The sequence below is a fragment of the Chamaea fasciata genome, unplaced genomic scaffold (assembly GCF_029207755.1).
Source record: "Chamaea fasciata isolate MVZ Bird 193981 ecotype frontalis unplaced genomic scaffold, bChaFas1.0.hap1 SCAF_3, whole genome shotgun sequence".
Classification (NCBI taxonomy): Eukaryota; Metazoa; Chordata; class Aves; order Passeriformes; family Sylviidae; genus Chamaea; species Chamaea fasciata.
The window spans coordinates 55,446,157-55,467,535 of record NW_027094088.1 but is presented as its reverse complement, the minus strand read 5'-3'; the positions used below and the strand labels follow the sequence as shown (position 1 = coordinate 55,467,535).

General features: G+C 41.2%; 2 protein-coding genes across 4 annotated transcripts; both read right to left on the bottom strand.

The window, feature by feature from the left end:
• Positions 1–1,742: 1,742 nt before the first annotated feature.
• Positions 1,743–8,001, bottom strand: FBXO5 (F-box protein 5). The gene is made up of 5 exons (XM_066179071.1): positions 7,921–8,001; positions 5,303–6,027; positions 4,910–5,000; positions 3,588–3,749; positions 1,743–2,530 (listed from the first exon to the last, which is right to left on the bottom strand). The coding sequence occupies exons 2-5, from the start codon at positions 6,010–6,012 to the stop codon at positions 2,279–2,281; spliced, it is 1,215 nt and encodes a 404-aa protein (XP_066035168.1). The 5' UTR covers positions 6,013–6,027; positions 7,921–8,001; the 3' UTR covers positions 1,743–2,278.
• Positions 8,002–9,446: 1,445 nt separating this feature from the next.
• Positions 9,447–20,117, bottom strand: MTRF1L (mitochondrial translation release factor 1 like). Of its 3 annotated transcripts, none has more exons than XM_066179072.1 (7): positions 19,716–20,117; positions 18,244–18,323; positions 16,867–17,050; positions 13,713–13,876; positions 13,024–13,141; positions 11,101–11,237; positions 9,447–10,514 (listed from the first exon to the last, which is right to left on the bottom strand). In XM_066179072.1, exons 1-7 carry the CDS (start codon positions 19,996–19,998, stop codon positions 10,299–10,301), a joined length of 1,182 nt encoding a protein of 393 aa, XP_066035169.1. In that variant the 5' UTR covers positions 19,999–20,117; the 3' UTR covers positions 9,447–10,298. The 3 variants fall into 3 exon arrangements, with proteins under 3 accessions (XP_066035169.1, XP_066035171.1, XP_066035170.1); XM_066179074.1 differs by lacking the exon at positions 19,716–20,117 and adding an exon at positions 19,404–19,408 and having other exon boundaries at positions 9,543–10,514; XM_066179073.1 differs by lacking the exon at positions 19,716–20,117 and having other exon boundaries at positions 9,543–10,514; positions 16,867–17,025; positions 18,244–19,319.
• Between the last annotated feature and the right edge of the window lie 1,262 nt (positions 20,118–21,379).

The window sequence follows — 21,379 nt, the reverse complement described above, 5'->3', positions numbered from 1 at the left end:
ATCCTGTCATGCCTGGGTGCGGACTGATTGTCCACCCTTTTTTTTCTGCAGTTCACCATTCACTGAAACTATTTACGAGGAGACCCAACGTCCTTCGACTTACAGAAAGATGCGTGGTTTTATTCAGGCTCCGTGCTCAGTGTTATTGGGCAAGGTTTCAAATGCTGGGCAGGATTATGATAAAGAAATAGCTGTACCACCCTATCAGATCCTATGCACAAGAAAATTGTAAGCGTTGACAACAGATCATGGTCCTTAAGAAGTTGTCACCCACCTGTTGATAGCTGCAATCTTGAATGCCTATTCTGATTAAAACTAAAGCTGGTAGGCAAGGATCTGAGGATCATAATAAAATCAAAACTGGTTGAGCAAGAGAAAATAAGACAGTGGTTTGCAGCAGATCCATTATAGCTTGGCCAAAGCTTCATTATTCAAATAATTTGACCTTTCCAACAAGGTTTCAGGTAGAAGGAGTTGTTCCTTATCACTCAGAAGTTAGTGAAAAATGTCCATTTCTTCCTTATCACTCAGAAGTTAGTGAAAAATGTCCATTTCTTCTCTCTTATCTGGAGGTAACAAGGATTTTTTCTCAAAATTCTTCATGAAGAGATAAATTTCTACAGCTAGAAAAGAAGGAAAAGAGCAGCTATTCTTTACTCAGTGTACAAATTTTTAGGCCTACTAGAAAATGCATTATTCCTTTGGTAAGCTCAAAAGTATGAAGAGGTAAATTTGATCTACCACACTCAGTTTGAAAACACAATCTTAGTTCAAGATGAATCCTGCAGTGCAACGTGAAACTAAGAGTGAATGCCTGTGCCATATTTCTTGAAACTGATAAAGGAAATAGTTCTGTTCAGACCATATTATCTGCACTTTTCAGGACACAGGAATTTTAGTAGATACTAATGAAAATTTTGTAACAAATTTTGCTTGTAAGATTTATCTCTGTGTGCTCAGCCTAACTCTTGCTGTGGTTTTATATGTATCAAAATGGTACTGTCTAAATAGCAGAATAAAGTATAATAGGATCACAGATTCATAGAATGGTGTGGGTTGGAAGGGACCATAAAGCTCATCTAGTTCCAACTGCCCTGCTGCAGACAGGGGCACCTTTCATTAGGCCAGGTTGTTCAGAGCTCCATAAACACTTCTGGAGTTGGACATCCATAGTTTTGCTAGGAAACCTGTTTCAGTGTGTCACCATCCTCAAGAGTAAAGAATTTTTTCCTAGTATCTAATCTAAAACTACTTTCTCCTAACTCTGAAGCCATTCCCACTTGTCCTGTCACTACATGCACTACAGTCCAAGCAGGACCTACAGTGTGGTCCTCCCAGTCCGTTATTTACTTACCAAACGGGGAAAAAACCCCCAGATAGTTCCACAAAATTATTAGTCTATTTCTTGAAAATTTGAGTGTGGGTTTTTCTGTTGTTGTTGTTTTGTTCTTTTTTTACTGTGAGACCAGGAATATTTTGCTGATAGTGAGCTAGTTTGGCAACAGAAGCGTAAATCCAGACAAAAGAAAAGTTTCCATTCAAATGAAAAGGAGGTATTGGCACTTTTGACACTATAGGCAATTATTGATAAGAGCCTTTAGGTAAGATGCAGGAATACAGCATGACAATGGATTCAGTAGGTTTTACACAAACCCAGAAGCACTTCCCCTTTGCTAAATCAACAATTTTAAAGAAGCACATACTAGAAAAACCTGCAAAAAGAGCATGAGAAGCAATGTTTTAGGATGATAAATAGAAATGCCAGATTTACCAACCACGTTGTTGAGAATAATAATTTATTTTCACATTTACAAGACAAATATGAATAATATTTACAAATATATACAAATATTAAAATAAGCTTGTGATTTCAAAAAAAGTCAAAGTATTTTTTAGCAGTACAGCCAACATACAGTACTTTTTTTTTAAAACTTGGAAAAGGTTCAAGAAATGAAGGAAGAGCAATTTAAGATTCACATAAGGGAAGCCATCAGAGAAAATGGTATTATGAATGTCCACATTTTAAAATCAAAGATAAAGCTTTGAAAAACCATAAAATCTAGTCTCCCTCATTTTCACATTAAAAGGGGCTTCACTCACCTCACTCAACAGCACTAGAAATGTTTTTAAAACCTTTCTGAGCAGGATGATTAAATAGTACAGAGGAATAACAGAATTAACCATTTTTCTGGATATGGAATAGCAGAAAGCATTCTCTTTGTGGACAACTGAAAAAACTTTTATGGGACATTTGCCAATTTGTATTGGGGGGTATGGATCACAATCTCTTTAGATTCTGCTTGCTTTTCTTAGTCCCAGGAAGCGGCCCTGGCGCAGAATTTTGTTTCACTGGTTTGCTGCTCACACAGTCACTGGAGCTGTGGTAGCTGCACATGCACTTAGTGCAAAAGTCAAAGCCACAACTTTCACGACTGCACGTTGCTCTTTGGAGGTAGGAGTCATACTTGGCAGGTGAGCCACAGCGATGGCAGGCTTTAAGGCTTTCAGTGTTTTTCAAGTTCCTGGCAGCCTGTTGGAAAAAGCACACACAGAAAGTCATAAGTAGAGGTAAATACACTTCCCTAACACTTCCCCATATGATCTGACTGCCACAAAACATTATAACTTCTCCTAATGTAGAGAGACATACTAAAAATTTAGCCTAAATCTTGGTGATGTAGTTGTGTATAGATGCATATATCGGAATTAAATTTTAGGACTGCTATTGATCAGTTGTGCTTTTACATTCCTAATGCTGCTAAGTCCTATAGAGTAGTATTACAGCATCTTGATTATATATTCCAGTGACATTTCACCATCTTCTCTTATTGCATCAATTTACAGAATAAGATTTGAGCATAAAACTTCTTTCTAGTTATGAAAATCTTTTGCTTACTAACAAGCAGTAACTTTCAATAAGCACTTTTAAAAATCTTATAAGATATAGGTGCAGGTCTGCCTTGCAAGTATGTGAAAAAAAGACAGCTTAAGAAAAAAAAAACAAGATGAAGGGGAAACAGGCTGTTTGCAGTTCTTAACAACTCCAGATGTGTGACACACTATAAATATGTAGTTAAAAAAGACATTTTCATACCAGGTAATTAGTTGGCAAAAAACCCCCATAGAATGATTAAAGGAAATAGTTTCAAGTTTTTTAAAAATTAGAAATGCACAAGAACTATTAAGTCTTTGATTTTTTTCCCTAACTGTCCATCAGTTTTGAAGCAAATTTGACAGCTTTTGTGATATTGATTATGTGGAAAACGTGATTCATTAAAAACCCATGGAAAATAACAGGAATTGACTATTTTTTTTAATATCTGACAACATAAAATTTAAGAAAAAAAAAAGTTCACTAAGTGAAATTCTTAAGGGAAAAAAAGAATGTAGGACATCCCAGTTATATCAGTATTCTCCACTTAGCTTCTGTTGTTAAAAAGTCTTACTAAGCAAAATCTGGCAGCCATACTAACAAGAATTACAAACACTTGAAATTGGAGACGCCACTTTCAAAAATACGCTTTACAGGTTGATTGCTTTCCAGACAACATGAGAGAAATTAAAGATTAGTGGAAATCACCACTCACCTCAGAAAACTCTGTGAGCCTGCTGTGATTCCTAGATACTTTGGATCTGGTGCTTTTTTTGTTCAAGGTTTTTGGTGGGGTTGCTTTCTGAATGGAAGCTAGGGACATTCTGTAGGGAATGTACTCTCTTGTTGCAGCATGCTCTGGTGCCTTAGTGACATTCTAATGAAAAGCAAAACAAAGACATAAATTTGGGAAGAGAACTTACCTTACGAGTTTTTTTTGTTTAATAGAAGTCAATAAATAATTTCAGATACTTCCTCTTGGTTTCCCATAATAAAGCATCGCACCAAGGAGTACTACTGATTTTACCATAACTTTCACAATCATTTCTGTTATAAATGCATTGGAACTGCTCCCTAGTTGCTGGTTCAAAAACTAACCAAGTTCTATTATGTAATCCTACTTTTATATTAACAGTTATTTAGGCAGAGCACCTAACATATACATCATAATTTTTTAAAGCAAAAATCAGTTTTTCCAATTCTTCATGGTGAACAGCGGTGCTTGAAGCATTCTTCGTGAAAAATAAACTCCACCCCCCAATTTTCCAAGTTGCCAGTTCAAGTTAAACAAAAAAGCAAATAATAGTATGGAAGAAATCAAAGTTTATGGATGAATAATCAGTACGAATGTTTCACCCTGACAGCACTGTAAAATACTCGTAAAACTCAAACTGGTTATAACCTTATTCTGCGGCAGATCCTAAGCCTTTGTTTGTTCTGTCTCCCATCACTCAAGAAGGAAAAACACAGCTAGTGTTTTGAGAGTCCTGACTTAATAAAACACTAGTCTGGTGTGGATGGATCTAGTATTTTTATTTCATAGGACAGAGGCATTAGGAATAGCTCATAGTGCACAAAGCTTTTCAGTTTTCTGTAGCAGGCATGGTGGACTTCAGAGACTACTGCTATAAACAGAGACCCTGATTCACAGAGCCAGCTGAGTGTTTTATCTCAGTCTTCCTCCCTTCTGAATCAGTGAGGATGCTGAAGCATGCAAGCCTCTGCTGGGACACTCTAGGGCTTGCCCAGTGGGCCGTGCTGGAAATGACTCTTCATGCCTTTCTCTGTAACACAGGACCTTGTGGAAGCTCTTAAAACATCTGTATCTCTCCTTGGGTCACCTTCTCAGTCAATCTTCCTTAGGGTGCCCGAAGTCACTGATGTAACTAGCCATGCTTGAGACAAGGCATCCTAACAGGACAAACTCAGACACTCCAGTGACAGTTTTCAACCTAAGAAACTTTTCTGTGATCTCTTCAGCATAGGAGGAGACCTGAAATAGTAGAAAAACACTGATGGTTCAGGGCATAAACTTACAGAAAGGTTTTTTGCAGCTCTGCTATACATTTGGAAAATCCATTTATCTTCTTGTAGAATCTTCTGCCATGTTGTGCTGACTTTGGCAAAACTGAAACAACAATACAAATATATCAGTTGCCTCCTAGAAAAGGGATTCATTAAATAGCAAGAATAACTGTAATCATTTTCTTTTATGTAAAGATAGAATATAATATGTCTTTAATTTGCCTTTTCGGGAAGAGACACATTCTCCATAAGTATCATGGCTTACAATGTCAGTTCATGTTTTAATATATTAACACATAATACTAAACATTGAGTAACTGTCACAAGCCCCACATCTAAAACATTAAGGCATCCGATTAGGTTTTTTCCTTTCCCAGTGAAATACAATGACATCAATATACTTACTTTACTAAATCCACCTCGCTGAGATGCCTTAAAATATTTGCTAATATATGTTTCAGGTTCTTTTGGAAGAGTTCAGCAAGAATGTCTATTCTATCCAGCCCCATTTTCTTTCCAATTAAGTTACAAAGTTCAAATTTTCCCCTAGAAACAATTCTGTCTATAGCAGCCCAAGACTTGAGATTTCTTTTACCACTTTTTTTCAAAGTTGAGCAAATCACTTCTTCATAATGAATTACTGGCAACAGGGTCTTCTTTGAAAACTGTTCTTGGTTTTGGTTCTTCACGTGACATTGCTCTGGTGTACCATAGAGATTCCCAGCCAAAGGCAAACTATCCTCATGTTCTATAGCATCAGCATAGTGAGTACTTAACAGAGAGGAATAACCGCTGTCCTCATTAAGCTTACTGCTTTCCATTGCCTCCATTTCACAGATACCTTCAAGTCTCTGAGTTACTTGGTTATTTTCTTTGTTATGCATGGGTCTTTTTCCATTTTCAAGGTCTAGATTTCTGGTGGCTGCATGGTATGAGTCACTAAGGAGTATTTTCTGATGTTCTTCTGCACAGTTTTTACAAAAGCTTTCCTCATAATTCAAGGGGCAGGATTTTTCCAGTCTTATTTTCTCCACAGGACATTTCAACCCAGCACGAAGAGACATGCAATCAAAATCACGTTTCATTTTGCAAGAGCGGTTAAGGTTTGATTTCATTTCGTTCTTTGTATCCTGCAAGAAACAACAAGGGCAGTATGAAAACAAAACATAAATAGATCACAGATACTTTTTTTTCATAAAGAGTCCACCATGCTTCCCTTCTGCATCATGGATTTTACACTTTCATCTGACTCTCTAGTGTCTGAAACACAACTAGTGGAAATAAGGATTTGAACAGCCACTGATCAAATCTATGTAAGACTGACCCAAAAACTAGTTTTATGATGCATATAACTAGGGCAAAAAAACTGACTGGGTAATTTACTTGGTCACCATTTCACCAGCAAAGATGAGCAGCCACACCAGTGCTTCCACTTCCTACCATAAAGGTAGCAACATAGTCTAGTCAAGACACTAGTCAGTGTCTTGACTACTGCAAGTAGTCAAGACACTGCAATGGACACCAGTGGCAGAGGGTCCATGAGTGACCGCAGGCCTGTGCAGGTCTGAGAAGCCTGAAGTCTGCATGTAAGAGGCAATGCTGCTGTTGCAGCCAGATATCTGGCATTTTTGAGAAGGGAGGAGGCTGGGTGGCACAGGAAAGGCTTGAGTGCTCACATGTGTGAGTAAAATACAAAGAAAAGCGGCCATCCTTAAACAATGGCCAGAGTGAAATAAAGGTTTAAGCATGATTTAAAGAGGGTGGGAGATCGATAGATATCATAGAGGAATTGAGCTTTTCTTGCCCTGCTCCATTCCCCTCTCCCGCGAAATGTGGTGTTATCTATATTAACAATTGCGGGGGGATGGGCGAGGGCTGAAGCGGGGTAGGACGTAATTTCTCCGCAGTTAAATCTTTAGGAAAAAAAAGTTTCAGCATGCTTTGCAACCCGTAGCAAATAGAAGATCCCCGATATGAGTAAGCATTTTAAAGGTGTTAAGCACTTCCAGCACTTTTGGAAAGAAGCACGAGAAAAATGTGTTCCATGAACGACTTAGAGAAAAAGTTCTTTCTTTGTATCTACGTTTGGTGGGAGAAAGGAGCAAATAGGCTTATGGCTTTGTATCGTGTGAGCTGGGGGAAGAGATGCAAGCCCTTCCTAAGCCCCCTCCCCGTCTTTTCCTCTTCCCTGAGAACGATCAGAGAGACATTTGGGCTGAAATCCTGATGATTTGGAAAATGTCCCCAAATCACATTTCGGTCCACCAGGGCCTGCCCCGACCCCCGGAGGAGCGGGCTAAGCCGCGGGGCCCCGCGGCGCTGTCAGGCTGCTCCCGCCCGCGCTCAAGATGGCCCGCCCTGGTCCGTGCAGATGGACCAGGTTCCGGAAGGCTCCGCCGTTCCCCACGGCCCCGGGAACTTCACCCCACGCCTTCGGGGGCCTCCCCTTTCTCCCGCAATGGAGGATTCTCCCTGAAATGGTGGTGGCGGGGCGGGCAGGAGCGCGCAAGGGGATGCCCTTCCGACGGCGTGGCCGGCGGGCGGGAGACAGCGCGGCGCGGCGCCTCCCCGCCCGTCGCTACCCGCCGGCGGGAGTCGCGCTGTGACCCCCACCCCGGCCCGGCCCCGGCCCCATCAGTGCGGCGAGCAGGCGGGATCACCCCACACGCGGCTCGTTGGCGGGATCGGGGCGCTCCCGGGCCGCCAATGCGCCACCGCCCCTTCCCAGCCCGTCCCGTCCCGCTGGCGGGATAGCTGCGGGGCTAGACTAGGAGTGCAGTGGGACGGGGCGGCCGGCAAGAATCCCCGTCCCGAGTCCGTCTGGTCCCGCCGCAACGCCGCCAGCGTCCGCACAATCCCGCCACCACGTACGCCGGCAGCTCCCGCCACGCCAGCCAAAGCGCCTTAACCGCGGAGCCTTGACCGCGGAGCCCCGCTGCCCCCGATCCGGCCCGACAGCGAAGCCCTGGCCGTGGAGCCCCGGGGTGGCTCCCGGCGGAGCTCGCAGCTCGCCCCGCGCTCACCTGCAGAGCCGCGCCGGCGCCGCCGCGTTTAGTGAGTGCGTCCCGCTCGCGCCGGGAGCTTTTTAAAAACTTTAAATTTGGTATCCAAAACCGCGACAGCCAATGGCAAGGCGCCGGAGCGCCGGACGCGGCCAATGGGCGGCGGGCAGGCGGCCGGGGCCAATCCGGGGCGCGGCGGGCGGGGCCGGGCCCGTCCCTCGCTTTCCCTCCTCGGCCGCCTGGGGTGGAGGCGAGTGGCGCGGCCGCGGCTCCCGCCCGCCCCTTCTTCCCGCCCTGCGGCCCCGCACCGCCATCGGTCCCCGAGGAACCGGCGGCTGCCGCGCCCCGGCCCTGACACACGCCTAAGCGCAGCCTGGAGCCTAGCTACATCTGCGTCTGCTGGTTTAAATGGACGCGCCTCGGATCTTCCCATCACCCTGGCACGCTCCGAATGTGCAAAACTCCTCTGCCGGGAATTACTCTCTCCCGCACTGGAGATATTCAAGAACAGCCCGGATGCAATCCTGCGCCATGTGCTCCAACCTCCCTTCCAACATGACCATTCTGTGATTCGAGTCTGGCGGTGGATCTGGGCTCCTCCCCATTAAAGAATTGTATGTATTTTATATATGACCGACGCTATCAGTGGCTGCAGAGTGAGCGGGAGCACTACTGGGAGCTAGGATGACTGGACCCCAGGGTAGGGGTTCCCACCACTGCTGGAAAGGCAATCTGCTCACAGCTCAAGGAGGTCGCATTTGCAGAGACAACATCCCTTGCATTAAAATTAACACAGAGCAAGCGGGGGACTTCAAGTCTTTACACAGTAAAACTTGCCATGACAGGCCAAGGAGGACAGTGAAACCCCCCTCTGTACAGCACTGTCAGGCACCAGGTTTGAAATACCTCAGCCTCCTGCCAGAACTACGTGATGTCTGTTCTTTCTCACACTGATCAGAGCCTGGTCACTTGCAAGGCAACAACACATTTCACGTTTGTTCAAGAGCCAGATGAGAATAGGGAGACAGGATCTGGCCAGATAGGCTACACGCTGGAAGATCAGGGAAGGTCTAGGGTGACAAAGAGCTAAACAATTACCTAACTTTCATGCAGTAGTCCAGTGCGTAGACCTGGTCAATGGCCCTTACTTGTTTGGAAGAATATGAAGTTGAACAGCAAACTCCATCTATCACTTGGCATAAGAAGGCCTAGCTTTAAGTCACATCAGTAGCACTGTCACAAGTGCTCTCTAGTGTTCCATTTACAAAACTGATGTGGTAAGAATGAAGACTTCAGTCCTAGTTTCTGCTCCAATAGGTATCTAATTATTTTACAGAAAAAATGAGTGTTTCTTTTTCCTTTTTTTGTAAACCAGTTTGGAGTTACAAAACTTCAAGTAAATACAGATGTAGGTCTCATGCTTACCAACAGGAAAACTGTATGCCTCATCTTATGCACACAGACATTGCTCCATCTGAAGCTAACGTATGCATCTTAAAGACTTGGAACTTAATCATAGTTACCATGCAGTGTTTACTAGAAGAAAAAAGCTGATAAAGGTTTCAAATGTTTTCAAATGCTGTTAAATAAACAGACAAAACCAGTAAGTGCTGGTCACAACACACAACTTTTAGAAGATCAGTAACTTGGACAGTCAATTGAAACCATAAAGGAGAAACTGAAGTCAAGCGGATACTAAAATATCAGCCAAACAATATCGTAACAATTATTTTCATTTTTGACTCAAGAACAGAAACATTTGTTCCAAAACCAGTTCATATGATTCATCACTCAGCTTCCACAGCTTTTTTTTCTTGAACAAGGGATATTCCTAAACTTGTTTTGTGTTTATAAGTAAGGGCCTGAAGGCCTTGAAAACATGACAGAGATACACTTAGACTCCTTTTCCCATGACACATGTAAGTGATTAATAAATATGTGGATAGGTAGAGTTGGGGTCCTTTATTTAGCACCTTTTTTCCAAACACTCAAACAAAATCGGATTTTTTTTTGTACTCTCAAGTAAGCTATTTCACACTGTTGTGTGATGGTTAAGCCATAGTTTAAATGAAAACTGGAACTAGAAATAACTCCTTTTTTAATGCATGCATACCTTTTGAGAGTGGTGTATCAGTTCTCCATAAAAAAAAGTTAAAAACTGCTGTTACTTCTGGTGCAAATTAACTTTTCAAAAGGACTACTGCAGGAATAATGTCTTTTATGAAGAAAATAAAGTCATTTACTCAGCAAGTAAGAAAACTGTTTAATATTCATGAGGAAACAAGTCGCGATGTTTTTCATGATTTTAAAAGAAGTTCCATTTTCTGTGTGGTGCTCCGAGAAGCTTCTTTGCAGACCAAGGCCTACATCTGCTGTAATAGTCTGAGAAAGAACAACGTTCAAGAGAAATTTTTTTTTTCATTTTCTGAAATAATTTCCATTAGAGATTCATAATCAGCATATTCTCTCAGAGTTTGTATCATTTCATCTAGCATTTCTTCCCCTAGCATGAAAGACTCAACATGATGCACTGATCTGCTTATTCTGTGGTCTGTAATCCGGTCCTGTGGGAAGTTGTATGTTCTGATCTTCTCTGATCTTCCTTTAGTCCCAATCTATTGAACAAGAAGAATCAGTTTATCACCATCATCATCTTACAAAAATGATGAAATATTGATTAGGCATATAAAGCAAAAGGTTTCTCTTCCTCACATGACTATACAAAATTTATTGTAGTTACATAGTACTCAGATCACTTCAACAGCTGCAGTAATTGTTCTCAAACATGTAAAAGAACAAATTTGGTATCTTTTTCTAATACTATTCTCATGCTGGAATCCAGTCTGTTTCACTGGATCTCTAGGATTTACATACTACTGAAATTTTAAGTCTGGCTAATATATGACCTTTGTTGCTGAAGTAAAATGCAATATTGTTGTTTAGAGAGCTTGGGCACTCCACAAATTTTTCTACTCCAGAGTGGCCTAGTGGAAGGCATCCCTTCCCATGGTAGGAGGGTTGGAGCTAGATTATTTTTAAGGTCCCTGCCAACCCAAACCACTCTGACTTTTTTTTTTGCCTCATGTAAATCCTTCCTGGGCTCCTGCTGCTCTGTATTTCCATTTACTACTTGTTCAACCAAGATGTTACCCTAAAAACATTTGCTTGTACAGAATTATAACACAACTAAATGAAACTTACTTGAATCTTTCGAGCACTGTTTCTCTTTTTGGTTTCTTCTTCTAGTTTGGCGCTGTACAGTTTAGCATATAGCATTTGCATAGCCTTCTCTTTGTTTCTAATTTGGGATCTTTCTTGCTGACATTCAGACACAATCCCTGTCAAAAATATCATGACATTTAACACTTAAGATTAACACATACTAAAAGAGCCCTGCAATTTCTGGAAGATTTTTTATATGTTACATTAGGCTGTTACATTTGGACTGGGAATGTAGAAATCCAGGTTTATTAATGAGTAATGATCCATTTTGGGAGAGAAGTGTATGCTGAATTGTACAGGTGTTTTAAGCCATCAGACAAGAATTTTAATTCAGTGGAAATTTATTTCAGCTGGACAACAGATGGATAATGAAATAAAAGATACGTGATGTGATCTTACTTACAAAAGACACCTTCATTAGTTGTAAATTTTGGCCACAGTTCCAGGAAACATAGGATTTAATGAACAGTAAAATATGTAAGATAGTGAGTGCTTAGAATATGATTAGAATATAAAAAAGTGGGCACTATTTTATTTAAAAAAATAAAAGGGTATGCTTTCTCATCCCAAAACATACAACTAAAGCTAAGAAACAAAAAGCCCAAAAAAGGAGCAGGGAAAAGAAATACAGTACGAGCTAACCTGTTATTTGGATTTATTAAGTGGCTCTGGTAATTTTAGAGGATGATTTTATAAAATTACATAGTATTACTTTCTGAAAGACTTATTTATAAACAACATTTTGGATCATGGTAAAGGTTTATAAAAAGATTTAGGATGAGAGAAATAGGAGTAACAGGACAATTTTAAGGATAAGAGGAATGAAGAAGGGAAAGGTGGAACAGGAAAAAGTAATGAGCTAATGTGAGGTATAAACTCCCCTGTTAGCTGTGTATAACTGCAAAAAATTTGCAATACACCTTGGTATTTCTGTAAAACGCCCTAATAACTGCCATCAACAAAAACTACGATCAATTGCTGGTTTCAGTTTGTTGCTTTTTTATCCAAGCATACAGGCAATCCAAAACATTTTTAATCTGGGGTATCTTTTTTGTCACCATACAGTGAATAGAATTTTAACCTCTCTACTGCTTGGCTTCTGCTCTCCTAGGGTGATGCAACAAGTGTAGAATGGATTGATGTTTTAAACAGATACAAGGAAATTGGTGACAGAAATCTGGATACATGAAGATAAAAAGTGCTTGGGATTACCCTGAAAAGCCTTACTAATGTTTGTGGTAGAGAAGAGGAAAAGTTAAAATGCAATGAAAGTCAAGAAGGCTGTTGTGAATTGCTCAAAGGGAAGTAAAAGGCTTAGGAATGGCAATAAAGAGCCCCCATAAAACTGCTAAAATCAGGTAGTGTTTGAGGGTGTATCTTATCCCTGCTATGTTCCCTAACCTGAGCCAGAGGGATGGGCCTCCTAATTATGTGTGTCATCTACGGGAAAGGAGCCAGCAGACAAATGGGAGCTGGCATCCTGAGTATAGACTCTGCAATTAAAAGTAATGTTGTAATACAGAAATAGCATAATTTCTCTTTTGGAGACTAGACAAAAAAATTCAAATCATTAGATTTCAACCTACGCCATTTTTCCAGTGTCATTTTCATTACTTGAAAGCTAAATAGAATTTTTTGATATAAACTGATCTGAATGCTTTTAGAGTGTCATGTTTAATAGCAAAATGAATACCTTACCTACTGAAGCCAGTAGTCTTCACTGCTAAAAACTGGAATGTGCATAAGATGATGCATTTAGAGTAATATGCATAGATATGAAAACTACATAAAGCCTCTGCTCCACTGTTGTCCAGGTTTGAAAACAAACCCATTGTTTCGAAAGAAATTCTGACAGCAATTTTGGAATGTAGATTTTGTACTAAGGAAAGAATAAAGCAGCACCTGTTGGAATGTGAACTATCCGTACAGCACTATCTGTGGTATTGACATGCTGGCCTCCAGCTCCACTGGCTCGCTTTGTTTCTATCCGTAGATCTTTTGGACTAATTTGCAGCCTCATCTGTTGTGGGAGACAGAAGAAGAGAAAAAAGTACTTTATGTTATTTCTTTCTAGACAGATATCAAATATGCACATTCAGTTTTTTTTAGAAGGCACATTCATGCAAGATCAAACTTTTGAACATTTATGGGTCCTAGTTCAAATTCTCTTATAAACATATTAAGAAATCTTGGTAATCAGATTGGAATGCATCACAATGGAACCGCAGAAATCAGCCAAACAGTAACTTAATGCATAACTGTTGCTTAGCACTAATTTTTCTCTCTTCTGAGAGCTCTGCATCCTCTTCCAGGAGAGTTAACCAATATTTGAGCTTGATTAGATGTTTTTTAAATGAAAAGGCAGAGATTCCCTTTTTTGCTTTTGGAGTGGAGCAACAGTCTCTGTGAGGAAGGAGCAAGACAATTTCAAGAAAGTTCAGGAAGGTGTAACATCTTTGACAATCATCCCTGTGATAAAGATAAAATAACAAATATGACCTAGATTAAAATTAAGACTAAAAAGGCAATATCAAGAGAGGAAAAAAACATTGCTCCTGGTAATGTCTGTTATACTAAAAGATAAATATTACCTCAGTGGGTTGGGGTAATATTGCAACAGTCATTGTGCTGGTGTGAATGCGTCCTTGTTTTTCTGTCTTTGGTACCCGCTGAACACGATGCACTCCTCCTTCAAACTTCATGTATTTGTAAGCCTCAACACCTGCTATACTGGCTACTGCATGTCTTAGGCCACCTTAAATACAGAAGAAAAACAGTTGTAAATCTTTAAGGACTGCTGGTACTATGCTGTTATACTTCAAAGAGTGTATTTACACACCACTGCCATTTGTCTCTTAAAATGACGAATTTACCATTTAAACACTTGGGCAAAATTATGTAAAAATGCAAGAAAAATCTTAATGCCATACATATTTACTCACACACTACCTCAAAAAGGAAAGGACTGTCAAATTCTCTTTAATAGAGTCCAATTAAATTTTTTATATATTTTATATACACTTATATATGTTTTTTCCTGGAGCAAACAGAACAGAGGTTCCTGCACCTCTCACCAATACGTCCAGCAAAACACTTGAGAGCCATGTCCTACAAATATTGAACAGTCTGGAACTTGGAAGTCAAGCTCTTAGCAATCATGGATTTGGGACAGAGTTTGTCACTCTGCTAGTTCATGACATTCTTGATCTTCCTTGTTTGCTGGTGTGCAGAGAAGTGACGGCACTATAAATGAATGTAACTTTTCACCCATTTTTGTTTTTAATGCAGCTCAATTCCCAAATCCCATTCTCAGCACAGTGGAAGGTGTGCCAAGGGAACGACTGAAGAAGACACAGGTGGCCTTGAAAGAGTATTGCTCTTTAAGCCTTGCAATATGAAACCACAGCTGAGGAAAGAAGAGGCACATACTTCTCAGAAATACCTGTTTGGGCTCTCTCTCAGAATAAGAAACTCAACCATAGGGACAAGAAAACAGCTCTTTAAAAAAAGGAAAACGAAGACAACATGGAATCTGAAAATGCCCTGCACAGCAGGAAAAAATAATCTGCCAGAACACAGGCCAAGTTGTTCAACTTCATGGACGTATTTGTTCACTCTTAACTTTATTAAAATATGTATTGGTTCACAGTCATGTTTATGAAAGACAGGAAGAGGCCATTTGGCTTTCTCTTTCACATCATTTTTGTACAGTGCTTAGAATAAGATGACCAAGAAACTAGTTCACATGACAGGTATTTAGATCATACCGCTTTAAACTGACTATTACCAACACAGGTTTATTATTAACTACAGCCAAGTCTAATGAAATTTTGACAGACTTTTACCCTGGCAGACAGGTTGTAGGCTTGTCAAATTCTTGTTAACTACATGTTTGCCCCTTTTGTATAAAATGTCCCAATCTATCCTGATATCTGATTTACTCAGAACTAGGGAATGAGTTTGCACTCATTTTTTATGTGGCATCTTATACTCAGATTGGGGAAAAGTCCCACATCTGTGTCTCTGCCTACCACTACAGAGTGAGAAGCAGTGGAAAAATACTGACATGTGAGTTTGGGCTTCAACATGTGCACTGAATCTTCAACATGTTATTTTTGCACAGTGGCATCCCATGGGGCAGGTCAATAAAGTAATTTAAGAGCAGACTGTAACCTGTATTTCATTGCAGCTTTATTTAACATTCACCTTGTTCACACATACTCACCTTCAGATTTCAAATTCAGGAGTTCTCCAAAATAAGGGAACTAATTAAGGGCCCCACTCTTACTCAGCACAGCCCAGACACTTTGAACCTGAGGGTTCAAGCATCCATTTCATTGGCCGTGCCATGTATAGTGCCCCTACCTCCCAATTTATTTCCAGCATCCGTTTCTTCTAATCATAGGACAATACGCTGAGTCAGACCTGATTTACAACTATTTCATAAAAGGGCTTTTAAGCCAAATCAGCAGACTGATCTAATTAGCATGGTGGCCTCAAAACTGCTAGAGCTGAGAAAGAAAAAACATACAGCTGGCTGGAATGTGAGACAGGCCTTGCTTAAGCTGACTAAAACTGTGCTCTGAAGGTAAAGTGTATGACATTGCTGGGGTTTGTTTACCCAATCCAAGTCTTGCATCAATAGAAAGGGCAACTCCCCTCTCCCCCTATTATGTGAAAAATTAAGACCCAGACCCTTCCTCTTTTCTGTTTACACCCATCTAACCTGTACAATGTTTATTCCATTTACTTTAAAAAAAAGAAAGTAAGCAGATTTTTGTTGGCTTTGAAGGCTGAACTGGTTCAGCTCCTGGCAGTGTTTGCCTGCTCATGAATGGGGATGAAAATGACTTTGCTATTTCAGCAATAAGATGCACTGTAACGTGAAGCTTCTCATCACTTAAACTGTAAAAACCATTTACTTGGCACATGAGCTTTTAACCATATAGGAAGTTTGTTAATATTAACAAATCTAGATAATAGAAAAAAAGGAATTCAAAAGTCATAAAATTTTTAAAAGAAATATATTAATTGAATCACTAACAGCCACTCTAGAAGAGAGCCTGAGTTCATGTTCATCAACTTGAAATAAGATACTTAAAGAAAGTTATTCAAACAGTTTACAAAGACAACACTTTTAAAAATCAAATTCTAATAAAGATTTTAAGAGCTGTTACAGATGAGCTATATCCAAACATCCCATTCCCTTATATTATAGACGAAATACTACTACACATAAATTTAAGATATTTTAGGTTAAACTTCAAGAATTGTTTTATAAAACTGAGTCCTCTATGCCAATAGATCCATAATAAAAACTAGATTTTTCAATCTTCCACCAACCTAATCTATAAATAATAAAACATTAGATAACTAAGTAGAACAGTGTCACAAAATAAAGTTAAAATAATCTTTATTAAAAAAAAAGTGAAACCAACATATCTGTATCACTTTCTAAATTTCCTTCTGCTAAGCACTTGTCTTTCAAAAGTTTTAAAATGTAGAAATGAAATTACTAAATGACTAATTTTCTTTGTAGCACCCCAGTATTTTAATAGTTTTTCTGAAATGGAGTTTCATGCCCAAATACAGAAGCTGAAGAGAACTGTACTCAGCTCTTCAAACAATATTCCACTTCTAAAATTAAGATAGTGCAAATTAGCTTCCTTTACTTAGGAAATTAAAATATCATATGAATGAGTGTTTCAACTTGAATTAAGAAGTTACAGTATTTTCATTACTGACCTATTTCACTGGGGAAGTATTCCAATACTTCAAATTTCCACTTTTTATAAGCAGCATATCGTTGATACATATCAAATATCTCCGAGGTGAACAGCATAGCTTCCTGCCCTCCAACTCCAGCAGTTACTTCCATGACAAGATCACTCTCATCTGTTTCTTCTGAAGGAATCAAAAGCAACACTATCTGTGAATACAAAAGCACCCAGCTAAGACTCCTCTCTGACACTGTCATCCACACCTGAGACAGTGTAAAATGCCAGACAAGTCTGTAACTGATCTAGGCTGTGCTCTCCTGTCCCAAGGACAGGCTCCAGCCAGGCAAAGATGTGTAAGGGTGATGCTGCATTGCAGGAAGGCTCCCTGTGTCTGTTCACGGTCACAGGAGCTACACAGGCCTCTGTTGAGAGCCACAAAATGTCACAGAAGTTTTTAATCCATCAGGAGCACAGTGAAGATAAACCATAGGATACATGCCTGTTCTTGCAAGACAACTGAGCATCTCCCTTCTAATCAGATTCCCCTTTAATTCTATCTCAACTGCAGAAATAAGAAGGTATGGATGTTCAGGAACACAGTCCTTCAACAACAACACAAATGTATTACTTGTTTATTTATTTTAAAAAGAAGAGCCTGGTTTGCAGAAGAAAGATATACCAATACCAAAAAAGGATCAAAATTTTGCATGCTGGATCACAATTCTGGATGATTTGCAAATGCTTTTAAATCCTCCTCCTTTACTAGCATTAGGTGGTTTCTTTCCACAGATGACAATTTCTTTTGGCAGAATCATAAATATTTACAAAACCTATTTATAAAGTGACTGTTGCATTGTTGTTGGAGGAATAAATGTGACCATATCAGCTTCTACAGTAATATTAAGTTAAAACAGTCTGTTTACCTAAAGATTTTTGTGGTTCAGTAACATAGATACTCTGTAAAATTTATATACAGTAGCAGCCTAAAGCAGTTACATAGTATTACATTTTTTTCAAAACCACCAGTGCCTGATACGATGTAAGTTTAACATTTCCAAGGGCTAAAGAGTTGGACATCCATAAAGGTACACCCAGACAAGAAAAACTATAGCACTTACTTAAAAAGATACTTTGATTGAAACATTTTCACTGACAAATAGGCACTTGCTTACAGGATGTCGTTATGTTCATTTTCATTTTTCTTAGCTAACAGACACTATTTGAAGACAGTTATAACTAGCACAGAGGAGGAGGAGAAGAACTTATCACATACATCTTGATGAGAATTATAGAATGGTTTGGGTTGGAAAGGGCCTTAAGTATCACCTAGTTCCAAGAAGACAATTTGGCTTCATTAACTTAAGAAAGACAAGGTAACAGGGGCTTTACAAGGGGATCTAACCTGATGTTTCAATTCAGCTATCTCTTCTTCACAGGAAGCAATTTCTGTTTCTGCAAGCTTCCGGAAATCTTCATTCTCATCTGAAATGTTTGAGTATGGTTAATCCTCAGACTTACATCAGTGCCATTCTGAGAAAAACTTCTGAAAAAATAACCACATGAAGAAATTACTCTATCAAAAAAAAAAAAAACCCAAAAAACCAAAAACCAAACCAAACAAATCAAAATCAAATTACCCCACAGCCTCTCCCTCTCTCAAAACACTAAACCTGTCAGAAAAGCAAATTACTAATACGATCTGTAAAGAAGATTCTAAGTACATATTAACTATTTTCTAATCCTGTGCAGGCATAAGACATGAGAAAAATCTGACGTAAAAGAATTTCCACTAAAACACCAAAACCAAAATCCAATCCAACCATAAAACCCAACAATTTGTGTGCCGGTGGTCAAACAGCAGCACAGGTTGCACAGATTGATTGTGAATTTCCATCCTTTGAGACACTCAAAACCCAACTGGGTCAAACCCTGAGCAACTTGTGGGTGACCCTGCCTGAGCAGGAGGGTGGACTGGGTGATGTTCAAAGGTCCTCCCCACACCAGACATTCTGTGGCTCTAAAAAACTATTTTCTGTATTTCAGTGTGGCAAGACCACAAAGAATTTAAAGAACACCAGTGGCTCCAAAACTGGTACGCCTCGTGAAAAGGACTAATACCCCTATCACTGTATGCAAAAGTCTGTACTACAGTCCTAGGGAATATTAACCATGTAACGAATGGTTAACTGATCCTAAAGGATTCCTTTACTACATTTTAGTTTTCTAACTGCCGTCAAAACGAAGTTTTACTTTGGGTAAAAAAAATAATCCATTATTTGGCAGAACTAAAAGTGTGCAGCTACTGACACACAACAAAGTCAAAACACAGTGTGGAGACAGCAGATACAGGTGCTGACGTCTATGACTGCCAAAACGAAGGCAGGCAGGCGGACTAGGCTGTCTTGGCAGCAAGGGAAAGATGGATTTTAAAAAAAAGCTCCACCAAAACTCTAAAATTTTTCTATCCCCGATTACTTATCTTTGTTTTAGATGAAACAAGTTCCAGTATCAGCACTTCCCACACCGGCGGAAGTACTTTCCCCACTCACTCGTACCCCCGACCTCTGCTCGGGCTGTTTCTTTCCCGCCGGAAGGCCGGAGGAGGCCGCCCCGGGCTCCCGCAGGTGACACGTGTGTCACCGTCACCCCCCGCGCGGTGACACGCGCGCCGCTATCCCGCCGCCGGGCGCGCCCAGCCACCACCCCCCGCAGGTGCGCGGCGCCACGCGCCGGCCTCCGCCCCGCCCTCTCGGGGCCGCTCGCCCAATCGCGTTAGCGTATGTAAATGAGGCGCCCTCCGCCCGCCCCCTCGGGGGCCGCTCCCCGGTGACGTCACGTACGCAGAACAAGCCTGCCGCGCGGCCCGTCCCGCACCTCTGGCCAGCTCCCGCGTGTCCTGCAGCTCCCGCTCCTTGTCGCGCAGCTGCCGCACGCGCGCCGCCAGCTGCGGCGCCGCCCCGCCCTCGGCTCGCGTGCGCGTCTCCAGCAGCCGGCGCAGGGAGGGCTCGGCGAACAGCTGCTCCAGGCCGGGCCGCGTGCTCAGCCCGCGCCGCGCCGGGAGCGGCCATCCCACTGGCCCTGCCCGGAGGCTCCGAGGGGGTAGAGCGGCGGATCGGTATCCTTGCGCCGCGCGGATGGCTCGCGAGAGCAGCCGCATGTCTGGCTGGGGCGGAGCGCGGCCGCCCTCCTGCCGCCCGGGCGTCCCTGCTGTGCCGGGAACGCCTGAACGCCCTTCGGCACCCTCTCTCCCGGGTTTCCGGAAGTTGCCGAAGAGGCTCGGCGCTGGCTTTGGGCGCAGTCGGAAATCATCGGGGCTCCGGTGGCGGAAATGGCCGAAGGTGTTCGGCTTCCCTCGGCTCGGGCTGTCCTGCGGTGGGGTGGGCGGGCTCCGATTGGGCAGCGCTGTCGGGGCGGGGCTTCGCCTCCTGCCTCCGGCTGAGCGCCCCGAACGCCCTCTGCAGGCCCCGGAGCGGTAGGGTTTAGTCATTCTGAACCAAAAAAGAAAAAAAAGCCTCAAACCCCACCAAATCTCCGTACCCCAGGCTTATAGCAGGACTTCTGAGCAAGAGCCTCGGGGATAGTGAGGTTTCTACCGGGGCGGTTTAAAGTCTAGACAGGTGAAAGTGAGATTGGTGGGAAGTGGGAGCTGGGGGTTTAGATGTCCAGGTGGTTACTCTTACAGGCCTTCTCCCTCCAGAAGAAATCTTTAAGAATTAAAGTATGCCGAGACAGAACATGCTAATATTGTGGAAGAATGGCCCCACACTGAAAGCAGGTGCAAAATTAAGCATTTAGAGAAAAATAAATGAATTGTCGGAGGAACAAAAAAAGGGCAATTCAAAGTGCCTTCATATCAGAGATTAGCGGTGAGACTAAAAGACAACTCATTTACAAAATACAGGTCTGAGTACAGTGTTTTACATGTATGTTTCAAGTGAGAAAGCAGTGAGGATGTAGCCATTTAGGAACTGTGTGTTGTGGGATGATCTGGGCAAATCCCTCCTGAAATGCAGACCAAGTGCATATTACCTTGTTTTAGATAACATCATTAATGAGATTCTTGGCTGAACTCGAAACAGTTTCAAGAATATATTTTATTTTAAAGTTGTGCAACTATCCATAAAATTTTATTAAGCAATATTTTATATTACAGTCATTGAAGGAGTCAGAGTTGTGTCCTTGCCTTCCTTCTGTCCTTGTTAATGTCTTACCAGAACTAGGCAATCATATCTTACAACTAAATTGCACTGTAAGAATAACAGTTGCTTCCTTATGAAACATTAGTAAATTGTTATTTTCACGAATGTAATATCAAAAGCAAGAGTAATTCTTGAAAACCTAAGTAGTTTTGGTAGTCAGAAAAGAATACTTGGAAGGTTTTGTTCCATGATGGAAATCCAAAGGCCAGTGCGCGAATTTGCTGTTCAAAATATTAAACATTAAAATTAATGGGTAGATAAAAATGTTTTTCTATGCTTTTAAGTGCACAACTTTGAATAAGGTGTATTGGTAAAATACAGTGTAGCAATAATTTGTAA

Excerpts from the sequence above, each read along its gene's own strand:
- FBXO5 (XM_066179071.1), bottom strand. The coding sequence starts at position 6,012 with ATGAAATCAAACCTTAACCGCTCTTGCAAAATGAAACGTGATTTTGAT. Across the intron at positions 5,001-5,302 it reads AGCGAGGTGGATTTAGTAAA|TTTTGCCAAAGTCAGCACAA; the intron begins GTAAGTATATTG and ends TTGTTGTTTCAG. Across the intron at positions 2,531-3,587 it reads GGCTCACAGAGTTTTCTGAG|GCTGCCAGGAACTTGAAAAA; the intron begins GTGAGTGGTGAT and ends TTTTTCCAACAG.
- MTRF1L (XM_066179072.1), bottom strand. The coding sequence starts at position 19,998 with ATGCGGCTGCTCTCGCGAGCCATCCGCGCGGCGCAAGGATACCGATCC. Across the intron at positions 18,324-19,715 it reads CACGCGGGAGCTGGCCAGAG|ATGAGAATGAAGATTTCCGG; the intron begins GTGCGGGACGGG and ends CAAACATTTCAG. Across the intron at positions 13,142-13,712 it reads TATTACCCCAACCCACTGAG|ATGAGGCTGCAAATTAGTCC; the intron begins GTAATATTTATC and ends CTCCCACAACAG.